We start from the raw sequence: 21,412 nt of genomic DNA, 5'->3' as shown, positions 1-21,412 counted from the left end.
CATCATCGTTAAACGCCTACCCATTTTCACCTTCGAACAACCATTCTAAGGCAGCCACCAATGCCATGTAAACTTTCATAAATACACTCCCACCACGTATAAGTCTCTTCTAATGTAACCTAATGCCACGAAACAATTGTTCAAGTAATTGTTTGCAATCATAGCTGATCTGCCAGCCATGATTAGGAATTTAAGCAATTGTTGTTTTGTGTCCGCAATGATTAGAGATTTAAGTACCAGAACTTTAACAATTTAAAGGTTTGAGTCGATAATAAATAACTGTCGTCAGTTATTAGATGATTGACGATGAGTAAGTGATCAATTGGTGATGACAGCTAGAGATGTTGGCGATTATAATTGAAAGTTTTGAATTAAGAATTTTAGAAATATGAGTTTTTTTTTTACTTTTTTTTAAAATTAAGTTTTTATTTAAATATATTTTTAATAAACATGTCACATGTTATATTTTGAGTGATTGATGTAATTTTTTTAATTATTTTTATTATACAAACACTTAAAATAATAACGAAAAAATATTAAACATCTATATTAATCTAAAAAATTAGAGATGTAAATTAAAAAAATATACAAAACTTGAGAATTTTTTTATATTAATAAGAAAAATCCAACACAATATAAAAGGTCTAAAACGTAGAGACTGATAGGAACAATTAATGTGACACTTTAATAAAGGGACAGCTACACCCCACCCCATTAGATTTGTTTATTCATATATTATTATCATGTTAATATCATTCTTTTTCATTCCATATTTTTATTTAAACAATTTATAAAATTAAATTTTGTTAAAATTATAATTTAGGTAAAAGAAAAAATATATAAAAGATTAAAGTAAAATTTTAGAAAAATGATTATTGATATAATGACAAAAGTTTTATACAAATCTTGTTAAATACGAGTTTAATTTAAAAAAAATAAAATTTAATTATTTATTTAAATATTTTTATATAAAAATTTAAAAATACAAATACAATATATATATATTAATATTACATTTATATTTTAAATGTTATTAATATTTGTTTTAAGGTCTATTTCTAATTATATTATATTGAGCTATTCACTGTGAAAGGGCAAATGAGTTATAAAAAAATTAAAATATTCACACCAAACCATTCATGGTTTTCACTTTTCACCATCAACTCTATAGATTCTAGCATGTTATTACTTGAAAGAGCATCCAACTGTCGTACCAATTAATCGGACAAATTTGTATTTGTGTGAGAGACATAAGCAGAAAAGAAGAAAAAAAGGGGAAAAAAAAGTCCAGCAGACCTTTGTCCTAATCTTGCAAACAAAAAGATACTGACAGAGAAAGAGAATCAAAGTTTGAGTTTACCCCTTTTCTAATTTTTTTTCAGACTAAAGTTAAGGTTGTTGCAGGAGAAAAACAAAGTTAAAAAAAAAACTAGCCCTGTTATAGTTTTTTACTCTGCCTGCTCTTTTACGGTGTTACAGCAAAGGGCAAGACTTTACTCTTTTTGGATTTTTTGGTAATCTCTTTCTCTTAGTGTGCACAAATAAAGCTTGGAAGTTTCAGACTTTTGGTTGTGAGTGAAATTCAAGCTTTAGCTAATTCTCAGACTTTGTTGCTTCAGTTTGTTGGATCTTTCATTTAAGGTTAAAGGAAACTAGGGTTTATGTGAAGGTTGGGGTTTGCTTGTAAAAGAAGTCTTGAAAGGGTTATTTTGCCTGGTTATTGTTTTTAACAATTTGGGTTTTTGTTGTTTTGGCCAAAGGAGCTTTGGTGTTCCGGGCTGCAGCTTGAATGGTTGGTTTGTTGGAACAGTGAAATTAGAGTGTTTAATGAGTGATATTGGAAGTTAAAGTGATTGCAGATGGGAGTTGAAGGAATGCCATTTTCTGGGTATTTCTTAGGGCTTTTTTCAATTATTGGGTTTTAGTTGGTGTGGTAAGGTGTTTTTGGGTTAGTTTTGAAAAAAAAAGTTGATTTCTTGGTTCATCATTTAATCTTTGAACTGGAGCGACTAGGGGTACCCGGGACAATGTCTTCCTTGAGTAGGGAGCTGGTGTTTTTGATATTACAGTTCCTGGACGAGGAAAAGTTCAAGGAAACTGTTCATAAGTAAGTTCATTGCTTCATTTAGCTATGTTGCTTCATTTTAACTTTTTGGCTCTTGAGCTAGGTTAGGATGATAATGGCTTAAGAGTTTTTTGGCCTATGGCTGATAGAGGGAAGAGCATATTTCCATCATGTTAGCTAATGCCTTTTTGTGTTGCAAATGGTGAAAATCATGTATATTTGATTGGCATTATAGAAATCTGCTTTATTAGTAGCAAAAGAAGGGGGGGAAATAAGAATGTAAAAACAAGAACATGATCTTTCAGTTCTTTTAAATAGCGCATTCATACCTTTGTTTTCATTCACTGGCAGTTTGATAGGCTCGAGTTAATTGACTTTTGAATAGGTTTCTACTAATCCTTGCTTTGGCATGTGACACTTATAGCTTTTATTGTCTGCCTTTGTATGTGGCTTGGTGATGGTGTGCTCTAGGTTAGAACAGGAGTCTAGTTTTTTCTTCAATATGAAACATTTTGAGGATCAAGTCCAGGCTGGTGAATGGGACGAAGTTGAGCGTTATCTCTGTGGGTTCACGAAGGTTGAAGATAATCGTTACTCGATGAAGATTTTCTTTGAAATTAGGAAGCAGAAGTATCTGGAAGCTCTTGACAGGTGAGCACATAATGTATTGCAATTAACATCTTGCTTGTCGAATGCCTAGGATTTTCAAACTCTGTGCTTCTTACACATATATATTTCCCAAGTTAGGGGCACTTCATAGAGTAGCGGAGATAGCTTATCTTGAACTTGGGAAGATATTTCAGCCTGAGGCTGTCTTGGCTGTTATGCAGTTTTCTATCATGCTTCTTTCTAAGTTTGGATTATTCTATGTGTTATCTTCTATCAGGCAGGATCGAGCAAAGGCTGTTGAAATTCTTGTAAAGGATCTGAAGGTTTTTGCATCCTTCAATGAGGAACTTTTTAAGGAGATTACCCAGTTGCTTACTCTTGATAACTTTAGGTGTGTGCTTGTGCTTTCTTTTTGCTCTTGACAGCTACCTAATTGAATTAAGCTAAATTTTGCTGTTTGTTTTCTGTTATCAGACAAAATGAGCAGCTTTCAAAATATGGTGACACAAAATCCGCTCGAAATATAATGCTTGTAGAGCTTAAGAAGCTCATTGAAGCAAATCCCTTATTTCGCGATAAGCTTGCATTCCCACCTTTTAAGAGTTCACGACTAAGGACCTTAATAAACCAGAGGTTATTATTTACCCACTCGATGATTATTTTACTAAATCTTGTTCAGTATTCTTTAGTTTCATCTTTTGTATTTTCATCCCTTGTGAAAGAAACGTCTGGGTTTTGGTGTTTCCGTTAGTACCTCGATACTTGTACAAAGGGCATAAACAACAATTGGTACAGTTGACTCTAGATTGGTTCAGTCTCTGTTAGCTCATTTTCTCTTATTTTTTCAGTCTGAATTGGCAGCATCAGCTTTGCAAAAATCCTCGTTCAAACCCTGACATTAAAACTCTCTTTATGGATCATTCTTGTTCTCCCACTACTAATGGTGCTCGACCTCCTCCTCCGACTAGCAGTCCCCTTGTTGGACCAATTCCTAAGGCTGGGGCATTCCCTCCTATTGGTGCCCATGGTGTAAGTATTTTGTTTTATTTTTTCTCATTCAAAATATATTAAACATTCTCAAAAATTCTTAGATGCCTCTGATGTGCAGTCATTTCATCCTGTTGTTTCCCCATCCTCTGGTGCTATTGCGGGTTGGATTTCAAGTGGTAATCCTTCTTTACCTCATGGTGCAGCTGTGGCAGCAGGTCCCCCTAGTCTTGTCCAACCCTCAAATGCAGGTAGGTACAGTGTAGTTGGCATTTGGTGACTCTGTTGTAATAATGTTTCAGTAAACTTGCTTTATTCGATAAATTTCCTGTGATGGTTTAGCTGCGTTCCTCAAGCAACCAAGGATACCATCAGGTATACAAGGGATGGATTACCATTCTGCTGATTCTGAGCATTTGATGAAGCGCATTCGCACTGGCCAACCTGACGAGGTGCGGATATACTTGACAATTCCTTTGTTGTCTTGGGTTTCCCCAGTTATTTTTTTTACAATATTATTATTTTCTTCGAATCCATTTAAATACTGAGAATGTGCTGACATATGGCTTCTGCAGGTATCCTTTTCTGGTATAGCACACACTCCCAATGTATACTCACAGGATGACATTCCAAAAACAGTTGTGCGGGCCCTTAATCAAGGATCTAATGTCATGAGCATGGACTTTCATCCTCAACAACAAACTATTCTCCTAAGTAAATATATTTTTTCTTCTTCACGCCACTTTGCTACAAAAATTCTAAAAAGTTTAGCACTCATTGCTTATTTATTGATGGTTTTACCTTTTTATTTTAGTTGGCACGAATGTTGGTGACATCAGCCTTTGGGAAGTAGGATCTCGGGAAAGATTGGGCCATAAACTGTTCAAGGTTTGGGATATCTCAGCTGCTTCCATGCCTTTACAGGTACTGTATAACCTCCTCTGGTTTTACCAGTTCATCTTTCTTTATTGACCCTTACAAAATTTTCTTTCCTGACAATTGTATAATATATATTTGATGGATTCTACCTTCCCACCACATAAAACATGGAAAAATAAGGGCTTGAAAGTTGAATGATGCTGTGATATCGATTAACTTTGGCGTGATACTATCTTTTGTATTTATTCTACCCTAGACGGCTCTATTGAATGATGCTGTGATATCAGTCAATCGATGTGTTTGGGCACCTGATGGACTTATGCTCGGTAAGCTTCCCTCTGTTTTCTGCTTGAAAATTAAATACCGTTTGATCTCTCTGTCTTCCCCTCCTTGAAGTTAACTTTTATATTCTTGAATTGTATATTGCTTTTTCTATAGGTGTTGCGTTTTCAAAGCATATAGTCCAGATATATCAGTATAATCCAACTGGAGAATTAAGGCAGCATTTGGAGGTAAGCTTATCACAATCCGTAATAATATCTATTGAAACTTGCAACAAAAATGGTCCTTAACAGCTTATTATACCTTCTAGATTGATGCTCATGTTGGAGGTGTTAATGACATAGCATTTGCTTATCCCAACAAGCAATTATGCATTGTCACATGTGGTGACGATAAGACGATTAAGGTATTAACTTTAAACTCTGTTTGTTTCCTTAAGTTGAAGAAAATGGGTTTTACCGATATTGAAAAGGTCTCATGTTTGGCAGGTATGGGAAACTGTAGCTGGACGTAGACTTCATACTTTTGAAGGTCATGAAGCTCCTGTATATTCTGTTTGCCCTCATTATAAGGAAAATATTCAGGTAAATCTCATTTAGAAATTACTAATACAGTTGTACTCTTTGTTTTCTGCTTCTATGTGTTCGTTCATGGGTAGGCCATTTTCCATCCACATAATATTTGTGAACTCTTTCATATGAGCAGTTTATCTTTTCCACTGCCATTGATGGGAAGATTAAAGCTTGGTTATATGATTGCCTGGGATCTAGAGTGGACTATGATGCTCCTGGACTTTGGTGTACAACAATAGCATATAGTGACGATGGAACTAGGTAAAATTTTTAATTTGTTGAATGCCTTCCCTTTTTCCTTCCCTTTTCTATTTGAAAGTTTAATGTTGCCACACATAATATTTACATAATTATGCATTGAGATTTTGGCATTTCAAATGCATTAGAACTCTTTCAAATTAAGAAGATTGTAAGGGGGTTTTCTTCTGTGGTTCATCTCACCCTCAAAGATAGTCAATTTCTGGTAGTTTATAATTTTGTTTTAAGGTTACTTTCGATGTTATTTATCTTCAAGCTTTATATATACATATGTGAACAGAAGCTCTGATTTATTCCCGCAGGCTCTTCTCTTGTGGAACAAGTAAAGATGGTGAATCCCATTTAGTTGAATGGAACGAGAGTGAAGGAGCGATCAAAAGAACATATTCTGGTTTTAGGAAGCGTTCTTTAGGTGTTGTCCAGTTCGACACAACGAGGAACAGGTTCTTAGCAGCTGGTGATGAATTCCAGATTAAGTTTTGGGACATGGATAATACTGCCATGTTGACAGCTGTTGATGCAGATGGCGGGTTGCCTGTTAGTACTGTTACATGCTTTTCTCTCTTCTTTCTGGTAGTTAAGTTGCATGTCATAATAGTCTGTTCTGATCCTTTTACAGGCCAGTCCCAGACTAAGATTCAACAAGGAAGGTTCATTGTTGGCTGTTACAACGAGCGATAATGGTATCAAAATCTTGGCTAACAGTGATGGATCACGCTTGATAAAGATGTTGGAGAGTCGGGCTGTTGATAAAAATCGAGGCCCTTCTGAACCTGCCAATTCTAAGGTAGTTTTTGGCTTTGTAATTATTCCTTGGATTTGGCAATTGTCTTATCTAAATAATGCTATGTAACTCACGCCCTTGGAGGAAATAAACTATCCTAGAACTGCATGCGCTGTTGGCTTGGTAGGTAACTTGCTAGGAGACATTTCTTGGTGCATGTTTGTGTGTTTTTTGGGGGTTGACTTTCTTACAGGAAAAAGGTCAGAATATTGGAATAGAAGCATGCAATTTTAGGTGTTACTGCTATTATACGATGCAATCACAAGGAATAATATATTATTTTTGTTTGACCATACAATATCTGGTAGCATAGCAAAATAAACTCATTTCTAGTGTTGTTATACTGCATAAAGGTAAAAAAATTCTTGACTGTTTCAACATAAATGGCTTCAGAATCTTTACGGCTTTCTCTGCATGTCTATTTTTTGTGAATATTCTTCCTATGTTGCTAATAGGTTACTTATTCACTTCTTTCGAACTTTTTTCTACAGCCATTGATCATTAATGCTCTTGGTCCTGTTGGAAATGTTGCCATTGCACCATCCCTTGAACGCCCGGATAGAGTCTCCACTTCTGTATCTATTAGCAGCCTTGTAAGTTCAGCCTGCTGTTTTAGCTGCATTTTTTCTTTGGTGTTACCAGGATTCCTATTTCATTTGTATGTACTTCATAGGGTACCATGGACAGCAGCAGGCTTGTGGATGTTAAGCCACGAGTTTCTGATGATTCAGACAAGGTAAAGGGCTGGAAAATTCCTGACATTAATGACCCATCTCACCTGAAAGTCCTACGGTTATCTGATGCCATAACGGCGGGAAAGGTAGGCACTTAGAAGAACAATTGGTTGTCAGATTTTAGTGCAACTGTTTCTTTCGTAACAAACTTACTCGCATGATGGCAATGGTTATCTTCTTTCCTTGGTGGTATTAATTTGATATTTATTTGTGGGTCATTTAACATGTTTAACTTTTCAATCTTCTGTCGGATGAGATGCTTTGCCATGTTTGAACCTGCTACCTAATGCAATAGCTCATTCATGCTATACGGAGCAGGTTTTGAATCTGGCTTGATAATAGCTCCTTTTGTGGTATAAAAAATGCATCATCTCTCCATCCCGATGCATGCCAAGAATAAGATACTTTATACAAGTATTCAATAAGGGCATATATTTTAGTAGTTTTGCTGTTCATTGGTTGAAGCTGTAAAAGAGATGATATAAACACATTTGGAAGCATATTAATTTGTATATACGGTACCCCCAGCACTCCATTTTTCTTGAAGTATCCCTACTTGATGCCTGTGTTCTACATTTACTCGGAAATTGGTATAGGGATATGATCCTCGGTCCTTCCAAATACATGGAAATCTTGAAAAAAAATTGAATATACCATGTTAGACACATACCCATGTCTATTACTTGCACATGAGTCTGAGTAACATAGGTTTAGATCATTTTTGAAAGTTGAGAACTTGAGAAAAACATTTAAATGACTGGATGCTATATCTTTTGTTACATCCATTATTTTCCTTTCCTAGATATTCAATTCTAAGCAAAACTATCATATTTAGTCTGTTGTTACATCCATTATAGGAGGAACGGAGTACATGGTCATCTATACATCGTTTCTTTTAGTCTCTTCCAACATGCTTCGGGATAATAGCATAATTTAAAAAATTAGACTGATGTGATATATGCATTCATTTTTACTGTTTTAATGCTTAACCTGTAGGTCCTGTAGTGAGAAATTAAGTTAAATTGTATCATTTTTTTAAGTTAATTTGTGCACGAGGTATGGTATGCCTTATGCATGTATAATCTTTTTCTATTCAGAGACAATTGTTCTATATTTGTGTCCAACTTTTAGCTTTATATATTTCCGTAATTGAGGGTCGGTGACCTTTAATTGCAGGTGGTTAGGCTGCTGTATACCAACTCTGGTCTTGCTCTTTTGGCCCTTGCTTCGAATGCTGTTCACAAGCTTTGGAAATGGCAACGCAGTGAAAGGAGTCCCTTAGGCAAGGTTTGTCTCGTGTCTCTAAATGAGAAAATCCGTATTTCTTAGTTATTAAACACATATTTCTAATAGTTGTCCATCTCTAATCCTTGAAGGCTACTGCGTATGTTGCACCGCAATTGTGGCAGCCACCTAGTGGCACTCCTATGACAAATGATATAAACGAGACTAAACCTGCTGAAGAGTCTGCTGCATGTATTGCATTATCTAAAAACGATTCTTACGTTATGTCCGCATCAGGAGGGAAGGTTTCTTTGTTCAACATGATGACATTTAAGGTGATTTTTCACTTAAAACCCGTGCTTGATTTTATTTGTTCATTGAAGTTATCCGCACGACTTATGTGGGTTAATTCTTAACAGGTGATGACCACCTTTATGTCCCCTCCTCCGGAGGCCACGTTTTGGCATTTCATCCCCAAGACAATAATATTATTGCGATTGGCATGGAAGATTCTACAATTCAAATTTACAATGTCCGAGTTGATGAGGTGAAGTATTATTTCTAGCTTGGATTTCTGTAGAAACTATCTTGTTAACCTCCTTCATTCCCCTAAGTATTAGAAAACAAGATTTTGTTTCCTTGTTAACCTCCTTCATTCCGCAAGATTTTTTGTTAAAAAAGGGTTGTGATGAAAGGTTTTAAAATCATTCAATCGTTTAGTGGTTTCTGAAATGGAAATGCTAAAATATTTCACGTGAAGCTGAAGCTCATTGTAGCATCCCACTAATAATATTAAGTTTTTGTATGCCATTGGATGTTTTTTGGCAGGTCAAAACCAAACTCAAGGGCCACCAAAACCGGATAACCGGACTTGCCTTTTCGCAGACTTTGAATTCTCTGGTGTCTTCAGGAGCTGATGCGCAGGTTAATTATTTATTGAATGAATACCGTATAAATCAACTTTAGTAGATATATCGATAATTAAATGTTGCCCTTGTATTTAGTGTCTTCAACTTTAATGTTAATCGAGTATACTATGTTGGACACATACCCATATCCCTGATTCATCCCCGGGTCCAAGTACCATGGGACAAGTTTAACCAATTTTTTTAGTATGACTTTGTTTCCCTTGCAGCTGTGTGTTTGGAGCATAGATGGATGGGAGAAAAAGAAATCGAGGTTCATACAAGCACCGGCTGGTCGTCAGTTTCCTTTAGCGGGAGAAACCAAAGTCCAGTTTCACAATGACCAAACTCATCTATTGGTTGTCCATGAAAGCCAAATAGCCATTTATGACAGCAAGCTCGAGTGCTTACACTTGGTAAGTTGTCTACCTCACATTATTTTCCTTGTATAGTAATTTCTCATTTTTCATTCGGTTGTACCTGTCTGGTTGAAATTCCGAACTTGAATTATGCTCTGACGATGACGGGTATTTCGAGAATAGCTAAGCCAATATCAATGATCTGGAGAGACTTATGCCTTTCAATCTAAAATATGAATACATAAGTCAATATTGAATTAAAAATCATGTTTTAATCATGAAATTGTTGCTTATTTGCAATATGATACAACCGACCGAAGTCGTGTAAGTGGTTATTTGCTAGTTGAATGGTTTTAGTTCATAAATTTGCAGAACCACAATGAGTTTACTATAACAGTGTAGTCGCACGAGATTTTAGTAGTAGTCTGTGCATGATGATAAATCATATATATTGTTTTTTATTCATTTTCGATATCCTTTTGAGAATTCTTCCGATGATATGATATTCTTGCAGTGGTCTCCGAAAGAGGCGCTCAATGCTCCCATTTCGAGTGCAATATATTCCTGCGATGGCTCACTGGTTTATGCTGGTTTTTGTGATGGCGCTGTTGCAGTTTTTGATTCAGACAACTTGAGACTCAGATGTCGAATAGCGCCTTCCGCGTATATACCTTCGTTACCCGTCAGGTGAGAAGCTCATGAATATATGATAATTTTACAGACAATGGTTAAACACTGCTTCGCTGACCAAAAAAGGAAAACCAACTTATCCGCAGCGGCAGCAATGGTGCAGCATATCCCGTGGTCATAGCTGCTCACCCATCGGAACTGAACCAGATTGCTCTGGGGATGAGTGATGGGGCGGTGCACGTGGTCGAGCCCTCTCAAGATAACGGGTACCAGAATCCTTCGAGTTCATCAAATCCTTCATTAACTGGTAAACAACCAACAGAGTTAGCTAGTAGGTAAAAACTAATGTAGGTCGAAAGTGTTCTACTTTTGTAATCAAATTGCCTTTAAAATCACTCCCAATGTTATTTAATATTCGTTGTATTTTTTTTACCACGTTGGTTGCTTTTGCTTTCCCTGCTTTTTTATTTATTTACTGTTAGTATTTTCCATTTTTACCACGCCAACTTGACGATTTATGCATGCAAAGATTATCCTTTAATCAATAAAAAAACGGAACAAGAAGCTCGTGTTACGTTGATTTAAAATATATTAAATATTAAATTTGTCATTGAAAGTGTTTCTTTCGAGAAATAAATACTAGCGAATAAACTTCTATTGCATGATTGTCTACTACGTTCTGAATCATAATAAAATTATTAGTCATTAGATTTTGTACCCCTTTTTTTATAAAATAATCATATTAGGTAATACGAATTAAGTGATATTAATGGTTAAATGAATATTGTTTATCTCTAGAGTTTCGGGTTTGAGCAAATATTGTAGAGTGTTTGAGCGTTCATTGTCAAATTTTCAATGATGATGTGATATTATCTTATGTTGACCAATAAGTAACGTTTGATAAGATTTAAAATAAAAGATAGTTGAGTGATCAAAATAAAATAAAAATGATAGGTAGGATACTAAACTTATAGTTTGCCCTAAAATATATTTAAAAGAAAAGGCGAAGAAAAATTTGAACCAAATGATGCTTTTCTTTTGTGAATTTTGTCAAATTGAAAATTCCGAATTTGATTTTAACTTAAAAATGATTCATTAATTCCAATTGTCTTAATTCAAATCTAATGACTTTGAATAACTCAAAACTAAAAAAAAAAAATTAAGTTAAATCAGATTTTGTTCACCCCTACTCTCTCTTATTTTTTTCCCTTGTCCCCTCTTCATTTTTGAATCCCGAACCAATGTGTTTCAGTTTTGCTTCTCATCATCATCTTCACTCTTCATTGAATTCTGTGGCAACATTTGCAAGGCTGTTCTGCTGCTCTTCCCAGATGGGTGCTGTAATTGCAAAACCAAAAAAAATGAAATTATTAACACTAAAAGCACATTTTAAAAGCACTAATATTTTATGTAACAACCTCTCACCTTATTATCTTCTTTGTTCTTCATTTTCTCACTGATCTCTAGTTTGTCAAACATCTTGTTTAGCTTCCTTAGTTGTCTTAAACTCAAACTTTCCAATTTCTGCTTCGCTAATTCCTTCTCCACAATGTTCTCCTTGTTAAGGTTATCCGACACTTGGGTCACCTTGGCTACTACTGTTGTCTCTTTCTTGTTTGAAGATTTACTTGGATGCGAAAATTGAGCTTTTGATGGTGACCACAGTGGCATTGAGGTTGTAATAGTCTCACTGTTTGAGACAAGAGTTGTGTCTGCAAATTCCTCCGCTGGCTTTACGCAGACATTGATTAATGCTTCCGAACCACCATAGTTTACCCTCTTCTGAGCTATGTCGTCCACAATAGATTGGGAAGCACTGTGGAATGAACTCACAAGGGTGGTTTCAGCTTCGGTTACATTTGCATCAACCAATGCTTCTTCATAAACCATGTTTGTCTTGGGATCCTCATCCTCATCAGATTCTTCATTTACTGTGCTGCCACCATCATCAGATTCTTCATTTACTGTGCTGTCATCAGCAGTGATTTGCTCTTCAGCTAGTGATTTACTTTCAGATCCTGTGTCATTGTTGATGTCCGATTTGCCAAGGAATGCATCATCATCATTAGATTCTTTATTTCCCTTCTTTGCAGAGGAATCCATATGACCTTCTGCAGGGAGATCTGGAATACTTTGAGCATCAGCAGTGATTTGCTCTTCAGCTAGTGATTTACTTTCAGATCCTGTGTCATTGTTGATGTCCAATTCATCAAGGAATGCATCATCATCATTAGATTCTTCATTCCCCTTTTCTTCTGAGGAATCCATATGACCTTCCGCAGGGAGAACCAAAACGTTTTGGGATACTTCAGCATCAGCGTGCTCTTCAGCTTTCGCAAGTATGGTTACATCATCATGTATTGCCTCCATATCTGCTGCTGATGAAGACTGATCAAAAACTTCTTCAGGTACATCCTCGGCATTTGTAATCAGTACTTCAATTGATTTAGTCTCATCAACAACCGGTTTCTCATCAGCAACATGATTGGTCTCATCAGCTACCAATCTCTCATTTAAGTTCTCGATCTCGCATGGATCATTGGAAACAGCAACATCATCAGCCTTATCAGCTATCAATTCCTCATTTAAGGTGATGGAATCTTCAGAGACAGCATTACCATCAAAATCTGCAAGTGTGACAACAACCATTGCCGAAGAGAATTATAAATGGATTGAAAAAACAAATTCGAAAAGAGTTTCACATGTTTAAGACAAAGATAAAGAGTGGAAAATAATTAGTAGTATTCATACCCTTTGGATCTATGATTCCATGAGCATCATCTGCAATCTTGTCTTCACCTTCAATCTCAGTCTTCTCATTGCTTGTTCTACTATAAGAACCATCCTCAGGTATCAATTTCTCATCAGTCACATCTGTTTCTACATTGTTGACAGACTTGATGTTTTCTTCAACATCATCTTTGAATTCCCTTTCATCTTCAAGAGACGCACTTAAATTCCGAGCCAACGGTAGTTCTAATGTAGCTCCTGCAAATGAGATGATCAAATTAAAAACCTGAAAATGGAATCCCAAATTCATTCAAAGAAATAAACTTACCAGATTGACCATTGTTGCTTCCATCTTCACCTTCTACCATTTCATCAACCTTTGCAGGCATTTTCTCACTCTCCTTGATACACAATCCGGCCATGCTCTTCCCCAGCAACCTCACCGACCGCCTTGTACCGTAGACAGTCTGCAGTGAACCTTCTTTCTGAGCCCTGACTTTGCTCCTACCACTGGCCAATGGAGTCTCAACCATATCACTCTTCCTCTGATCCTTAACCTCAACCTCAGGCACATTCAAGTTCTTGTTTTCTTCTTCCACTCCCATTGTTTTTCTTGCAGTTTTTCGGGTTCGGATGGTTGATTGTGTGCTTTGATGTTCATCCTTGATAGGTTTTCTCCTAGTTAAAGTCCGGGTAACAGTACCAGGAATTTCCTTGTTCACAGTCTTTTCTGGGGATTGAGATTGATTATGCAGCTCCTCAAGTCCTTCAACCTAATCATTAACACAGAAAATGAATCTTTTCCTATGAACATTTTTCTAGTTTCAAGATAATGATTATTTTTCCTTTGAGATTAACATCAGGTAAATGGGTTCTTAAAAACACAGTTTATTTTTTTCCCAAATAAAATGATTGATTTTCCCATGTTTTCTTGGCAACCAAACAGAATCTGTTCACAATAAAAAATCCAACAAGGGTTATTACTATGACACCAGGTAAATGATTATTTTCATCTGATATTAAAATCTGGTAAATGGATTCTTGAAAACAAAGCTCATTTTCCTTTTTCCAACAAGATTATTGCTTTCCTCATGTATTCTTGGCAACCAAACAAAACTCGTTCATAATTAAAGAATCAAATAACGGTATACCAGGTGAATGATTATTTTTCATCTGATTTAAAAAAAGTTCATTTTTCTTTTTGAATAGCATTATTGATTTTCACATGTTTTTCTTGGAAACCAAACAAAACCAGTTCATGGTTAAAGAATCAACTAATTGTATACCAGGAGAATGATTATTATTCACCTGATATTAAAACCCACAAAAATTGATTGTCATAAGATTGAAACAAAGAATAAAAAACGCAAATCCAAAAGAGCTTTGAAAAAAAAAAGCAGAAGAAAAAACGAAAAAAAAGGCTTACCAGCTCAAGAGCGTTGAGAGCATCAGCCATGGCAACGTTAGTAATGTTGGCTGGGATTTTGTTTCTCTTGCAAAGAAACTGAAGCTCTTTCCTTGTAAGGCTTTGGAAATCCATTTTTTTCAAAGATCAAAGTAAAAGAAACAAACGAAGAGTTTGTTGGCTTGTATGGTTACAGAGAAATTCTTTTGGGTGAAAGAGTGAAGAAATGCGGCCTTTTAAAGGTGTAAATGAAGGAAGAAAATCCTAGATCATATGACCGTTGGAGCGGCTGGATTTGAATTTTGAATTTAGGAATAGGATGTTATATCTTTTAAAAATTATATGAATTTACTAAAATCCAATAATAAAGGTTTCCTAAATAATTAATCACATGAATTTCTTCCTATTTTATCCTAAATTATATGAATCTCTTCCAATTTTTGGAAGAGAAACATTTTCGTATAATTTTATGTTTTTTTCCTTGAATGGGAATAAATTTAACCAATATTTAAAATAAAAAACCAATTATTCAAAAATAAATTTTCAAAAAAGAATATTTAAAAAATAAAGAAAACAAACAAAAAATCAAATTAGTAGTATTTTCTAAGACCAATATAAATGATCTAGACAGTTAAATCAATTTATTGTATTAAATATTAGATAACACAATATCATATAAAAATAATGAACATAATAACATCCAATCAGACGTTGGCCTCCGCCAATTATTCTTTTAAATATTAAGTAATATTAAAGAAATATATATTTTTAAAAATAAATAAAGAAAAATTCACTAGACTCTTCTCAATTAAAAAAAATATTATTTATGTAAAATAAAAATTACTTTAACCCTGCTATAATAAATTACTTATGAAGCTCGCTATCGATGGTTCTAGAAAATGTTTATTTGTTGAACTGAAACTTATTCTGATTTTTCTGAAAGAAGACGACATTGATTACGTATGACGAAATCCTTATAAATACAAGTGGTTAGAAAATTAAAAACTGACGAAAACTTTCAGAACATACCACATTATAAACTTTCATCCCAAATGAGAAACACTGATATTAACACAATAAATACAATAAAATTTCTAGAACTACTTGATTTATGATTCGAGAACTTTAGGTCCAAAGCGAATTCATGAATTTTGTATTGATATAGAGTATTTCACAAAAGAACTCGTAATGGTAGCAATAAAACATTGCAATACGACACTCAAATTGATTATAAAATCAAACGGGCAGATGTGTTAAGTATAGTGACGAATACAATTGGATGAAGATCGTTAGTTATAATATACTATCAATATTTATTGTGGATGTGATATATTTTATGACATCTGTCAGATAACAAAATTTTTTAACATACGCTATAGCCAAGTCACTTAAAATGATAACATTTATAAAATTAGATATCTACGTTGGCTGAATAAAATTAAATACCTAAACGAGAAAAGATATATAATTTGAGGATTTTTTTTATATTAAGCCATATAAATATATAAGATAAAAATCAAAATGCACCCTTTTTTATAGTACAATGACTTATGGAACACTCCTACTTATAAGAATAAAATTTCTAAAATATTCAAATTAAAGTATTTTTTTTAAATAAGTAAAATACAAAGTGCAATGTGGTATTGCACGACGTGATCCCAAGTTCATGTCTTAATTAATGTTCATTTCAATCATTTGTGGTTATGTTTTAGATTTAGTTCAATTTTCAATATAAATATTTAAATATATTTTAATATTTGATTCTATTGTATTATTTTTTTCCAAAATTTGTAATTATAGAAGTTTTAAGTTATAATTATATTTACACTTATGTTTGTGAGTAGGGGTGAGTTTTGATCGAGTCGATCGAGTCGAATTGAGTTAAAATCTTTTGAGTTATTTGAGTTGACTATTCTTATTTAATAACTCAAATTTGATTTGAAACCTTTTTTTAGTCCAATCGAGTATATAAAATTCGAGTCAAGTTTATAAAATTCAAGTCGAGTTGCTTGGGTTTCTGTTTAAATTTAATTGTAATATTTATAATATTATGATATTATTTGATTTCAATTAGAATGATTTTCTATAACCATATACAATACATATATGTTTCTTCATATTTTTTTCACACGTCATATACATATATTATACATAGTTGAGAGACTCGATTCAAACTTGAAAACCAATCCACTAATTATTAAAAAATTTAAGTTATTCAAATTACTATTCAAATTGCAATTTATAACATTTTAGCCTTGAGCTGTTTCCACTGGTTTGCAACTGTTATTGTGTGGTCATTTTATTTGGAGAAATTCATGGGATTTCTTTACATTATTGTCCCTAGTTTGTTTATTTTTCAAACAATAGTCTTTTGTGATGTAATGGCTGAATCTTGGTTGAGAGCTCTATTTTACTTCCATCTTATTAGAATATTTATCAAGTAAAATTTGCTGTTACATTTCGCTTTATTTTGGCTCGTAAGTTATTTTTTCTAACCTCTTCTTTTGGGTTTTCTCAGTGATTGGTATACTTTGGAAAAGTCTAAGCGTGTGAAGGCATTTCGATCTGGGGAGTTTGATGATTGCATTGAAAGGGCAGAATCCTCACAAGAAAAGGGGAACATATGCTCGAAGGGAAGATGCTATCCGTCAGGCACTTGAACTTGAGAAGGAATTGTTGAGAAAACAAGGAAAATTAGATAGACCTTATGATGCAAGAAGTAAATCACCTACTTCTGCTAAAATGGATTCTGGTGGTTTCAATATTAGTAATGGGAGACCTTAGAACTCAAAATTAAATCAATCCTGGAGTCTGGATACTTCCATCAAGGATGAGATAGAGAGTAGCTCTATACACTTGCAAAACGACCAAGTTAGAAATCAACAATGTTGGGAAAATGCTCATTCTAAAATCCCCTGCATGAGAAGATTGCAGGACCTTGAGTTCAAGACTGCATGCATAAAGCAAGAGCTTACATCTATTGATGTTTTGGATGTTGATGGCACTACATCTCCTTCAAGCAGGGTTTCTAGCATGGGAAGAACCATGAACATTAATGGTAAATCTTCTTTAGATGAAAGGAAAAGATGTCACAGTAGGAACACTTTAACAACGTAGTGCAAAATTAGAAGTCCCTCATTCATTCATTTTTTTTTTCCTGCAACCTGACTTTGGTGCTTCTATTTCAGGAGTAGAGTGGATGGGAGCAAATAGGAGCAGATGCATGTACTTGCCTCCTGAATCCTTTGGTGTCTTGGATTATAAAGAAATTCCTCCCAATCAGATTGAGATATCACCCCCGTTTTATGGAATGTGATTCTTATCCTTCACCTAGTTACTTGATTGAAGGTAATATAAATGGGTTCTTGGAAGTTGTTGAATCCTGTTATTTTGAAACAACTTCCTCTGAATCTGAGTCAGGGTCTGATTCTTCTGAGACACAACCAGATATTGATGAGGGCATCACTATGCACTGAGGTTAACTTTCTCTCTCTCTCTTAATTCTAGTTTTATGCATTCTTTTGGGAATGTTATCTTGCATCCTAAATAAATGCTTTCTTCTACATGAAGGAAATTGCATGTCCCAGAGAGAGATGATCCTGCTTTTGCTGTTACATGATTTTCTTGTGTATATACTTAGTTTTGACCACTAATATTTTATATATTCTCATAAACAATCTCACTTTTCAGGAAATTACATTTCAGAAGATGGTAATTAGTGTTGCTTCACTTAATCTCCTCCAAATTAAGTATCGATATTGTTTTACTTAATGTCTTTTTTAGAACAGGTATTACATTGTTTCACTTAATATAGATTTTGGAAGAATAATCCTTAAAGTCGTCGTACTTGGAACAATTGTTGTTCAAGAATATTTAAAAATAATTCTCTTCGGAATAACTTTTACTGAGAACAACTCTTATTCGGGACAACTTCTATCAAGAACAACCATGCTGAGAACAACTCTTGTTTGTGACAACATTTACCAAGAACAACTGTGTATAAAAATTTAGGAGGCCAATATAAAAATTTGCATGAAAATAATATAAAACACAGAATTTTATTATCTGATTTGTGATCCTGCATATATGTATGTGTGTGTACTCTTTAATTTGACCTAATCAAATTGTAGGAACTTGAGAACCTCAGGGAAACCATGGCATCCTATGGTCCTATATACCCTCCACTGTACCCATTTTTTACTTGAGGAATTTGATGTTTAGTCCGGAAAACATCATGGCCTGTCTAAATATTGGTGGTAATCAATTTTCCTACGCTCTCTATTCAGGTGCTACTGTACAAATGGATGCTGTGAAAAGAAACAGAGAAGACAAGGTGTGTCACTTTGATCCAATATTCTCTGCCCATCATAATATTAGTGGGAAGACAAGATCCATGTTGATGATGTGGATTTGAAAGTCGAAGCAAGCTACCAAAAAGAACTTGTATCTATTATTTCATTGACGAGGAAGATGAACAAGAAGGAAATTGTAGGGCATCCCATTCAAATTGAAGCCCTAGAAGATGGTTCAACTGAGCATCTTCACCCCACAAATAAGCATCGCTAAACTCTAATCATCTATCCTTTTTGAAAAAAGTAGCATTGCCACCAACACAACATTTTCAGCACTGCACGGTATATATATGATTAACATATTCATTGCTTGAAACTTTTTGGTATAGTGATAAAAATGCTCCAACGTTTGCATAAATGATCACTTTGTCATCTATTTTTTTAGGAACATTTTATCCCCAAATGTTTTAATTTTTAATCAAAATAGACATTGTTGGATGAAAACCGTTAGTTGACTAACAATCAACTCATATTACTGACGTGACATTTTCACATGTGTCCAATTGATGACATGATATGTGCCATGTCACTAAAAGTGATGATATGTCATATGTCACATATGCCATATGTCACTAAAAGTGATGACATGTTACTGATGTGACACGTGCCACTTCAACAATTTGAACACATGTGGAAATACCACATCAATAACGTTAGTTGATCGTTAGTCAATTAACGACTTTCACCTAACAAGGTCGGTTTTGACGAAATTAGGCGTAAAATGCTAAAAAAAATATACTGCAAAGTAACAATTTATACAAATGTTGGGGAGTAAAGTTGTCGTTATGCCCAACTTTTTATAGGTTTTCACCTTTGCTGGACATCTGGTTCCGAGTAAGCAGTGGAAGAAACTTTTGGCAGCTGGGAACAGGTAACGAGAAACTATGCCAAAAGTAGGCAATCTGAAATTTGCATGAATATTTGGTTTCCAAACTATTCCATAAAAAGTCATAGTAAACATCCAGATTTTGTACTCTTGTCTGAACAATCAGGAAATGGATGTCTAGTTTATGTAAAACCGATGCAAGTAGATTTTGACAGGTAATATTTTATGAAAATAATTCCAACCAATGCTTTAATTTTATTACCAATGCGACAGATTTCTATGAAAAGCTTGGACTGTTTCTTGTAAAAGCTTGGATTAGTGGTTAAAGCCTATTAGTTGTTATTTAAAGAAATTTATTTTTATTATTTTACTGAAAAAGTAATGCATTGACTATATTTATGTCATGCTATGTGAACTTTACCACATGCTTTCAATTTAAATATTACGGTTGGAGCTTGTTTGAGTTTTGATTTTAAATTTGGGATAAATTTTAAATTTCATCACTCAAATTTGAACACACTCCTGTTCTGGTCATTAAACTTTAAACATTTTCAATTTGATCACTCAACTTTGGCAATAAATAGCGCGCATTATCAACCTTACCAGACGCTGTTGGAATTTGGAATTTATCTATGTACCTCGGCTAATCTGCTTTCGCTTTAACGGTGCTTTCATACTAAAAAAAGAAAGAAAAAAAAGCCTAATATAAAAATTGATTCCTAATTGAAATTGATAATTGAATCACATTATTTAATAAAATATAATTTCGTTTTTTGATAATTGAAATTGTTGGTTCTCGAAAATTATAAAATAATTTTATGACTTAAAAATTATAATTTTTAAAAAAACTATTTTTATGATTTAAAAATGAATTGTAAATTTCATACATTTTTTTGGGGGAAAATGATTTTCTAGAAGTAATATTTAGAAATATTGAAAAAAAATCGAAAATTACATTTTAGTTACGCGTGAAAAGTTAAATCAGATGATTTTCATGAATTTAACATGTTATATTAATTTTTTAATGACAATAAAGGCGTGATCGATATTACGTAATAAAATTAAATGTTTAATGTCCATGATGCAACTTTTTTTTAAATTTAATGTTTAAAATTTATTTTAATATAGTTTAGTGACAATTACCCTATAAAATTAAAGGTAAACTACATAAATGGTTCATCGACTATATGACGTTGCTTTATTGAGTTTTCCGATTATTATAAGTTATAAAATTGTAATTCTACTATATAATATTATTTTATTGAGTCTATCGACTATTAAAAGTTACTAAATGGTCATCTAACTATTCTTATGTTCCAAACTCATATTTTTCCGTTAAAAATTTGACGATTGTCTGAGCTGAACGTTATTAACATGCTGACTAAGATATGATACTCGTTTGAGATTTTGGGATCATATTTTGATCAGCAAATTAATGTCCAACTTAGATTGTCGTTAAATTTTTCACAAAAATAGACGAGTTTAGAACATATGAATAGTCAAGTGAGCAGTTTATAATTTATAATAGTAAGAGGATTCAACAAAATAACATTCTATAATCAGAAGACCATTTGTGTATTTTACCCTAAAATTAATGGTGCCCAAATATTTTACAATCATTCTATTTTTTAAAATAATTAAAAGAAAATATATATTTCAAGGTTTCAGATCATTTTTATTAATACAAAAACAAAAATATTATATAATATACGAATCGATTATATCACATGCTTAATCTATAGTATAAATTTCAAATAAACTTATTATCTGCTTTAACAATTTGACCCATTCCAACGCCATCTTTGCACCTT

The 21,412-nt window shown here is 33.7% G+C and overlaps 2 protein-coding genes and 1 pseudogene across 2 annotated transcripts; 2 read left to right on the top strand and 1 right to left on the bottom strand.

Annotated features, from left to right (window-relative positions):
• The first annotated feature begins 1,358 nt into the window (after nt 1–1,358).
• On the top strand, nt 1,359–10,700 carry LOC120116114 (protein TOPLESS-RELATED PROTEIN 2-like). Its single transcript, XM_039136664.1, is given in 26 exon segments — nt 1,359–2,107; nt 2,537–2,716; nt 2,952–3,065; nt 3,149–3,307; nt 3,523–3,703; nt 3,783–3,912; nt 4,004–4,113; nt 4,237–4,375; nt 4,476–4,585; nt 4,797–4,866; nt 4,979–5,052; nt 5,133–5,228; nt 5,311–5,406; nt 5,528–5,655; nt 5,955–6,189; nt 6,272–6,439; nt 6,928–7,029; nt 7,110–7,256; nt 8,347–8,457; nt 8,547–8,729; nt 8,814–8,850; nt 8,853–8,941; nt 9,223–9,318; nt 9,530–9,715; nt 10,173–10,345; nt 10,435–10,700. Coding segments are annotated over 26 exon segments (3,387 nt in total). The 5' UTR covers nt 1,359–2,027; the 3' UTR covers nt 10,628–10,700.
• Nucleotides 10,701–11,746: 1,046 nt separating this feature from the next.
• Nucleotides 11,747–14,598, bottom strand: LOC120116115 (COPII coat assembly protein SEC16-like; the record flags this gene model as incomplete). The annotated part of the gene is made up of 4 exons (XM_039136666.1): nt 14,445–14,598; nt 13,347–13,791; nt 13,040–13,276; nt 11,747–12,915 (listed from the first exon to the last, which is right to left on the bottom strand). Coding segments are annotated over exons 1-4 (1,965 nt in total), but the record flags the coding sequence as incomplete, so codon positions are not given.
• A 2,206-nt stretch (nt 14,599–16,804) lies between these two features.
• On the top strand, nt 16,805–17,899 carry LOC120116065 (annotated as a pseudogene).
• Nucleotides 17,900–21,412: the final 3,513 nt, after the last annotated feature.

This window comes from Hibiscus syriacus, unplaced genomic scaffold (assembly GCF_006381635.1).
Source record: "Hibiscus syriacus cultivar Baekdansim isolate YM2019G1 unplaced genomic scaffold, ASM638163v2 tig00110283_pilon, whole genome shotgun sequence".
In the NCBI taxonomy this organism is placed as follows: Eukaryota; Viridiplantae; Streptophyta; class Magnoliopsida; order Malvales; family Malvaceae; genus Hibiscus; species Hibiscus syriacus.
This window is presented reverse-complemented; position numbering and strand designations above follow the sequence as displayed.